The sequence below is a fragment of the Macadamia integrifolia genome, unplaced genomic scaffold (genome assembly GCF_013358625.1).
Source record: "Macadamia integrifolia cultivar HAES 741 unplaced genomic scaffold, SCU_Mint_v3 scaffold2920, whole genome shotgun sequence".
NCBI classification, from domain to species: domain Eukaryota; kingdom Viridiplantae; phylum Streptophyta; class Magnoliopsida; order Proteales; family Proteaceae; genus Macadamia; species Macadamia integrifolia.
The window spans coordinates 2,192-11,352 of record NW_024869059.1 but is presented as its reverse complement, the minus strand read 5'-3'; the positions used below and the strand labels follow the sequence as shown (position 1 = coordinate 11,352).

General features: G+C 34.4%; 1 protein-coding gene across 1 annotated transcript; it reads left to right on the top strand.

The window, feature by feature from the left end:
- Positions 1–264: 264 nt before the first annotated feature.
- On the top strand, positions 265–8,004 carry LOC122067471 (aquaporin PIP2-4-like). Its single transcript, XM_042631320.1, has 3 exons — positions 265–279; positions 6,749–7,383; positions 7,478–8,004. The coding sequence occupies exons 2-3, from the start codon at positions 6,781–6,783 to the stop codon at positions 7,739–7,741; spliced, it is 867 nt and encodes a 288-aa protein (XP_042487254.1). The 5' UTR covers positions 265–279; positions 6,749–6,780; the 3' UTR covers positions 7,742–8,004.
- Positions 8,005–9,161: the final 1,157 nt, after the last annotated feature.

Below are 9,161 nucleotides of genomic sequence, written 5' to 3'. Positions count from 1 at the left end.
GATAATGAGAAATATTTTTGCATATCCGCCCAAATCGATCGATAATATCAAAATCTGATGAAGCAGTCCAAACGGGTTTACTAAGATGAAAAGAAATAATAATTATCTCTCTCTCTCCCAATAGTTTAATTTTCTATAAATAAAAAAATTCCAAATGACCAAAAAACCCTTCAAAATGGAAGATGAAACAAAAATAATTATCTCTCTCTAAATGTGGAGGAGAAAGGGGGAAGTAATTCTTGCTATTACTCCTCCTTAAATCTCTCTCTCTCTCTCTCTCTCTCTCTCTCTCTCTCTCTCTCTCTCCATATTTAAATCTCTATAATTGAAAAAATTCCAAATGATCAAAAAACCCCTCAAAATGAAAGATGAAAAATAATAATAATAATAATAATAATAATAATAATAATAATAATTTCAGATTTTATGTTAAATAAATCCCTAATAACTAGGAATTATTTAGGGAGGGGAAGTTTTAAAGGAAACAAATAACTCTACGTGGGAGACTTATTTGGGGATGGGGAGGTTTTAAAATAAATAAATAACTCTAATCCTCGAATGAATTCTATATTTTATGTTAAATAAATCCAGAATAACTAGGAATTATTTTGGGAGAGGAAGTTTTAAAAGAAACGAATAACTCTACATGGGAGAATTATTTGGGGATAGTGAGGTTTCAAAATAAATAAATGAATTGCAGATTTTATGTTAAATAAATCTCTAATAAGTAAGAATTATTTGGGGAGGGGAAGTTTTAAAAGAAACTAATAACGTGGGAGAATTATTTGGGGATCCACTCCACCCTCCTATGGTTATTGTGGACTTCTCATTCTACGATTCCAATTTCCAGACATATCCATTTCCCTATCAGGATCTATAGGTCCCACAATAATACCTGAACCTCTGAACCTGATAGATGAGCCCAACCCATTGATACCCCTTTTGTGTATGGATAAGACTAGACCTTCTATTTGCCCAACCTGTTATAAGTATGAGGTGACCCGTGGAAGGCTGGAATGACAGACCAAAGCTTGATAAGCCCCAGATTTTCCTTAGCCATGAAACTAATCAACTACTTTGCTTGTTTATCTGCTTCGTCCAGGATTGATCATCAAGATAGGTGAAAGGCCGTTCTCTTTAACTTAAATGTGTTTCTTTCTAATCTTACAGTAAGATCACCTAACACCCCCACCCCCCACAACCCCCCTATCTTGCCTTTCTTGCTGGGTTTAATGAGTTTTGTACAGAAAACTTTGGTGAACAGACTTGTAATAGACTGTCCATAGACTTGTGAGACAGACAAGTGGTTTGGAGTCTTCTTCTATTGTTTGCAGAATATTTCTAGAAGAAGCTTATGTTTATATCTTGGAGTCTACCTTACCCAATCTCTATTCGTTACATCAATGATTTAATCTAAGCAACATCTTTGTCAATAGGTCGTTTTCAAAAACAAATATATGGAATTAAACTTTTGCCTTAAACTAATATCAAATTATTTACTATATTAGATTTCTGACTCAATCCACATAAGACAAAGTCTATTAATATTAGAAATTTTTAGGTTCTTATATGTTACTATTTTTTTTCCTCTGACGTGGACAGATGATGTGGTTATTTCGACTGTTTGATAGAGAGATCATAGTTTTTGGAGGCCGGTTGTGGGTTCGAGTCTTGGCATGCCCACTATCGCTCATTGGTCCTGGGGAAGCACTGCTTACAGGGGCTTGTCCTAAGGGCTATGATCACTACCATGGAGCACCATTTTTCCTTTTATTTATTTATTTTTTTATACCATAGAAAAAAAAAAAAAAAAAGGACTAACCATGGATCAAATCCATTGGCAACCTCGGTCTCATAAATAATGCAACCCATATATTGGACAGCCTAATCCTTGGTCCTCCACTTAATGGCAAATCAATTCAATTCAATCCTTAAAAATAAAAAATAATTAAAAATAAAAAAATAAAAAAATAAAAAAAAACCAATCCAATCTAATCCAGTCTAAAAAATTAATAAAAATTTCAATACGAATAAATAATTATCTTTTTCCATTTGATATATAGGTTACTATTTCAATCAGTTAGCATACACTAGACAGCTAGGCAGCGTCTCTCTCTCTCTTATTTTTATTACTATTTTAACTATTTCAACATACCAAATAGTTTTTATTACGTGATGAAGTGCAAAATAGTCACCTCATATCAACTAATCTCTAAATTTATATCAATCCAGTGATTCTTCTTATTAAGATGGCCATATCACCTGACATGTATGGCACATTCACACACTAGCTTCAACAGATTTGAAAAAGGTGTCACTATTCTTAATTAAAAAGGGAAGAAGAAGATGTACCGCCCAATATATTATTCTTCAGACCCTCATTGATGTAGCATGTAGATTATTTATTATTTATTTATTTTTTTAAATAACTTTGTAATCTATTGATGGTCTTACTGTCTTAGGAAAGAGTTTTTCACAACATCAATATAATAGAATATTGATGTTGTGAAAAACTCTTTCCTAAGACAGTAAGACCATCAATAGATTACAAAGTTATTTTAAAAAATATCTAATAATAATGATAATAATAAAATAGGGTCTTACCCTTAAGATTCAAATCAAGATAATTGAAAAAAATCAAACCAATTTATACTGTTCACATCATAGTAATAGAACCATGAGGTTTCTCTACGGTACGATAGAGGTGACAGCATACATCCGACGACCTAGAACATCTATACATACCCATTTGAATCTATAGTAATATTATAGAAAGACTGTAAGTTGTGCCATCTCTCAAACCAATTTATACTGTTCACATCATAGTAGTAGTACCATGAGGTTCCTCTATGGTACAATAGAGGTGACAGTACACATCCGACGACCGAGAACATTTATACATACCCATTCGAATCTATAGTGATATTGTAAAAAGGCTGTAAGTTGTGGTCTCTCTCTCTCCATAATTCACTCATTGTCAAACATATGATTGTTGGCACCTAAAGTAACCACATGTTTGACAATGAATGAATTATGAGTTGAGTTGAACAAGAGACAACATTACGAAGAATTTACCACAAAATTGATTCGTTATTTTTCTAATCTCTATGTCATTTATTAATCATTCGTCTCTTATCGCATAATTTCAAACACTATGTATAATATAACCGGCCAAAACATACCCGACAGATCATGACGTCGTATATTGAACCGTCCATGCTATAATAACCACAAATTGCATTCTCTAATCGCTTTCGCCATATAAATAGACCTAATAATTTAATTATTCATAACCAATATTACAACCTGTACCAATAATAGGTCAAGAATATTCCACGTGTCATTGAGATCTTTATCACTTTCCCACTCACATGACTGACCCATCATGAAACTAACTAATATGGCTGGAAACATTACAGGGTATGCCATGTGGGAACTTTTCCAAGTAATTTTATTCACTTGTTTAAACTTTAGGGAGAGAGAGAGAGAGAGAGAGAGAGTTGGGAAATATTATAAACATGGTCTAATAGAAACATGGACAGAGAGGATAGGTACGAATCTTAGGATAACATTGTCTGTTGGCAGTGATTTTTAGAAATATTTATATATGAACAAATACTCATTTAGATAAGCTATGCGAAAGATAACAACGTACGGCACAAGGTGGCTCTAATTAAACTTTTATTATTTCTAATTATCATGGAGACGTAATTGTATGCTAATTAATAATTTTTTATTAGGTCTCATAATATTAAACACAATCAAATTATTATTATTATTTTTTAACCTGACAGCCCTCCTTAAAATTAAAAAAAAAAAAAAAAAAAAAAAAAAAAAAAAAAATTGATTTATTCACAACCAAGAATGTCTTCACTCTTAAAGCCACTATTTTGGAATATTTAGACTCAAGGGATAGTGGCCAGAGTTTGGCAGATATCCTGCTTGTTGCTGTGGTCCTAGAATATTCCTTGACCTTGGCATTATCTTTTCCCTTTTTTGTAAAGTTTTAAGGTATGAAATGAATTCAAATTTTAAAATATAAAAATGTAGTAATTGAGTTCAAGATTCACTACTCCATTCGCAATGTGTGCACAACCCAAAACGTATGTGTGTCCATTAAGTGTTGAAGATGAATTAAAAAGGAAGTCAGAGTTTATTGATTTTTTAGAACATTTTTTTTATTGGTAAATCAAATTTATCGAGTTAGTAAGACACGATTTATTTATAAGTGTTGATTTTTTTTCGAACTTGTTCTTGAAAGTCAGGTTGCTTATTGAGGTTGTATTTATCTTGTTATTTCTTTTCTCTTCTCTTCTCTGAATGAAAGACTTTTACCTTAGGGGGAAAAAAACTAGCCTATGAACCATGGATAAGGAATCTATTTTAAATGAAAATTCCATTTGAGCCCTCTTCTAATTCTAATTAACTTTTAAAGGAAAAAAATTAGAAGAAAAAAAAAATCAAGATTTACTATTTTGTAGTTCATAGAGAACCCTCAAAATTGTTTGATTCGATGAGGTTTTTTGTTGTTGGTAGCTGCTTAGACGAAACCGAAAATATGCTTGGTTCAATTCCAAGCAAACTATCCATTCCGGTCTAATTTTTAGACCTATTATAAAATCCAACTTTAAACAGATTAATCCCAACTTACCCCAACAAATTTTAAGCAGATGCATTATTATATATTAGTGGTTAGAACTGACCTTAAACAATTAGAACTGATCTTAGAAACAAGAGGCGCCAAAAGTTGTGCAAACCACTTTCAAATCCAGTGTGTTCCAATTTGTGTAAGAGACTACTAAGCTAAAATCACTCCTATCAAACCATATTCAATTTTACCATTGTCTTTATCTCCACTGATAAAACAAGAAAAAGAATATTTAGCGTTTAGTCCAATACAATTTGAATAACGACACAATAAGTCACCTACAGAGGAATCGATCAGCTAGACTTTTTCTTTTAACTGTCATAATTTGATATCAACCTTGAATCTATTCTAACATAATTATAACACCATTTGATGGGAATTAGGGTTTTAAAAGTTAGTATATATTGTTTTTGCAAGGAAAACCCTAGACACAAGTGAGGAAATCACATAGTGAGAAGGAGAGGGGTAAAGTGGTTTATGGTTTAAAAAAAAAAAAAAGTTCTTGTTCTCTCATATGGAGGTAAGCATTGGTGTGGAATAACGTTTAATTATCATGTTTGTGTGTGATTGTTTACTTGGTTAATTTCTCGTGCATGTTTTTCACATTCATTCTTAACAAATGGTGTTAAAAGTGAGATTTGGCAGATAGTCACATGAGATGCGTTGAGATTTGAGAAACGAGCAATACACAAGGGGAGTAGAAGTAGGTGCAAACATTAGGTCAGTTTTTTTTTTCCCCTTCCCATGAGTGCTTGTATCTATTTTTCCCTTTGCAATGTGTATATCAATGTAAGAGAGGAATAAGGTGTGCACGGTATAAGGAATAGAAATGGGAAAATGGGGAGACAGTTAGTTTGAAACCCACGAGGAAGAAACAAAAGACTTGGCCCAAAAGTGAATAGCTATGAAAGAAGATTAAGGTGTGGAAGAAATAAAAGTAAAAGTAAAGAATACATTGATTGCCCTCGTAAAGAAGAAAAAGTGAAGCAAAAAAAAAGTGCTAAGAAGAAAGAAGGAACGGGAAAGTTACGGTAAGTTTTATGTTTGCCTCTATTTATTATTATTTTTTAGGTGGTGGCTGTAGACACATATTGTTTAAAGAAACAAATAAAAAGATGGATGGAGGGTAGTTTAAGTATTATGAGAAAAATCTGATTGACTTAATAACCATTTCAAACAGTTAGGGATGTTAGATAGATTCTTTATGTTTAGGTGGATGTGAGTGATACTTTTGAAAAAGTGTAGGGTCAAATTGATATTTCGCATTATTCAAAAGGAGAGTGATAATTACTTTTAGATCTATTACATATACTTTTGTAAATAATTGTATGAGATTAGAGTTTTAAGGATTCATATATATTGTGATTAAGGAAAACCCAAAACACAAACAAAAAAAATTACATAATGATGTGAAAAATAGTGCATAATAAAAAACTAAAAATTGAGTAATGTATGTTTTCCTACTTGGTAAAAAAAAATTTACTTTCTCAAATGAATGTAAGTATCCATGCCAAACCTATCAAATATATGTCACTTGCTTCATAGCACAATCTTTCACATCAAATTATATTAATTTCTACCACCGACTTTATCTAGACTGACAAAGCAAGACAGTGAACATTTTAGTCCAAATTTCAATTAAACATAATAATAAGACATGATGTAGAGATATGATCAATCAACAAGACTTTTTTTAAAGTGCCATAATTCGCTATACAACTTAATTGGGTCTATCCTAACACCACTACACCACCATATTTGTCAATCATTACTTTAGTTGGTGAACTTGGATGGAGAAGCACACAATTTCTGTATCATCCTAGAATACAGACTTCTAAGTGCTTTATGCTTCCTTGAGAAGATGGCAAAATAGTCGCGAGGGTGGGTTGGGTTGGTGTTCTTTACCAAAAAAAAAAAAAAAAGGTTGGTGTTGGTGAACGGTGATGATCTAAAAGTGAAACAATAAAATAATAACTTGTGGGACCAAGGGCGGCAAAATTGTTTCTTAAGGCTTATCTTTCAAGTTCCAAGTCTTCCATTCCCAATATATAGATCCCCCACTTCCCCTCTTCACACTCATTCAAACTGAAGCACTACAAGCTCTCTCTCTCTCTCTCTCTCTCTCTCATCCAATGGCTAAGGACATTGAAGTTTCTCAGCAAGGGTCCTTCTCTGCAAAGGATTACCACGACCCACCACCGGCACCATTGGTGGATGTTGAAGAACTGACCAAATGGTCATTCTATAGGGCTATCATTGCTGAATTCATAGCAACCCTTTTGTTTCTTTATATCACTGTTTTAACAGTGATTGGTTACAAGAGTCAAACAGACCCCAACATCAACGGTGATCAATGTGGTGGTGTAGGTATCCTTGGTATTGCTTGGTCTTTTGGTGGCATGATCTTCGTCCTTGTTTACTGCACCGCCGGTATCTCCGGTGGACATATTAACCCGGCGGTGACTTTTGGGCTTTTCCTTGCCCGGAAAGTTTCACTAATCCGTGCTGTGATGTACATGATTGCACAATGCTTGGGTGCCATGTGTGGTGTAGGACTAGTGAAAGGCTTCCAAAAGGCTTACTTTGTGAGGTATGGTGGTGGGGCCAACGAGGTCTCCACTGGGTACAGCAAAGGTGTGGGTTTAGGTGCTGAAATTATCGGTACCTTCGTCCTTGTCTACACTGTCTTCTCTGCTACTGATCCCAAGAGAAGTGCCAGAGACTCCCATGTCCCGGTAAGTATAGGATTTAAGGGTTTTCTTTCCTGATTAGTGTAGTATAAACACATGGAAAGTGTTCTAATTGATAAATTTTGGTATGGATTTATAGGTATTGGCACCACTTCCAATTGGGTTTGCAGTTTTCATGGTGCACTTGGCCACCATCCCAGTTACGGGTACAGGTATTAACCCAGCTAGAAGTCTTGGAGCTGCTGTGATCTATAACAAAGACAAGGCTTGGGATGACCAGTGGATCTTCTGGGTTGGACCCTTCATTGGTGCTGCCATTGCTGCTTTCTACCACCAGTATATATTAAGAGGATCCGCCATTAAAGCTTTTGGGTCCTTCAGGAGTAGCTCCAATGTTGTCTAAATGTTGTGATGAGGAGTTTAGATTGGCTTCTTTCATTGTCTGAGATGTTTAGGGAAGATGAAAGAAATGATGTTTCAGAATAATATATTGGAGAGCACTGGAGTTGCTGGAATTGTAAATTAAGTTATCTTTTGAGGATTGAGATGGAAGGGTATTATCTCTTTTCTATCACATCCCGTCTTCTCAACTCTAAACTTGGTTGTATCGGTGTAACTCGCATGTAAGCATTCCTGTTCACAATGTAAGCATCTCCGTCTTCATTATTTTTTATTTTTTAATTTTTTTTTAATTTTTTTTTATTACCTCCTTTCTCCTTTCTCCATTCTCCTTTTTCATTTTTAATTTCTTTTAAACTTTATCTTTGTAGTGAAGGCCACATGAATTCGAACGAAATTTAACTATTGCCCGGATTGCTACAGCTCTTGTAGTAGCCAAAGAAATATAATCTAAACAGGTATTTTGAAAAATACTATCACCTAAGAGGGTATTTGTGAACTCTATAAGGGAAAGTGAATTATTTCATTTCTTTGGCCTGAGTAGGGATTGTAGCCACTTGGCTAAAACCTGAATAGCAGTTAAATTTTTTCCAATCTCCTATCATCCGGATTATTCGGCTCATGCTTGACTTGCACTAGTCATATATGTTTTTCTACATAGGTATCTAGGGTGTCGATTCCAGGCCCACACCGGTAAGCCCAATTGGGCTCGAACAGGAAAACTCGAGAACGGCTTGGTTTGGCTTGTTTATTAATCATCCTAGGCTTGAGCTCGGACTGAAACAATCGGTCATTTGGAGTACAATGGCTAAAGCCTGTTTACTCAACTCACCACATTTAAGGTCCGTTTAGAGATAAACATCTTATTAATCCATTTAATCCGATTATTGATAGCCCCATTAAAGACCAGTAACTAACATTTCAGCCCACCGGTCATACATGGGACTAAATGGGATTATTTCCTACCCTATGAGGATGGGGTAATGAGACTGGTCCGGTTACTGGTCGTTAGTCACATTTATGAACGGTTGGCCCATTTAAGTCTAGTGAATAGGCTTGCTATTTCTGATTGAAGAGGAAGTGCCAGGAGATCAGTGGATCAACTTCTTTCACATGTATGTGTATATATATTTAGTGTGTTCTAGCCTCTCCTTATCATTCCCCCCTACCTTCTAGTGTGTGTGAGTTAAGTCGTATTGGACAGTTCATTAGAAATTAACAAAAAATAAATAAATATCCTAACCTAGGGCCGATTATTTAAATAGACCAATCATGATGTGAGGTCCTAAAATGGGGAAGACTAGTTAAACCCTATTAAAACCAACCCAGCCCAAACGATTGACACCTAGTATGCACAAGTCATATTCTCCTCTACTTTTATCTTTTCAAATAAGAGCTAAAGGCAATAGTTTGAGTTAGATTCC

What these genes read in the sequence shown, in the direction of transcription:
- LOC122067471 (XM_042631320.1), top strand. Translation starts at nt 6,781, where the DNA reads ATGGCTAAGGACATTGAAGTTTCTCAGCAAGGGTCCTTCTCTGCAAAG. An exon ending in CCAGAGACTCCCATGTCCCG is followed by an intron (nt 7,384 to 7,477) that starts GTAAGTATAGGA and finishes ATGGATTTATAG; the next exon opens with GTATTGGCACCACTTCCAAT.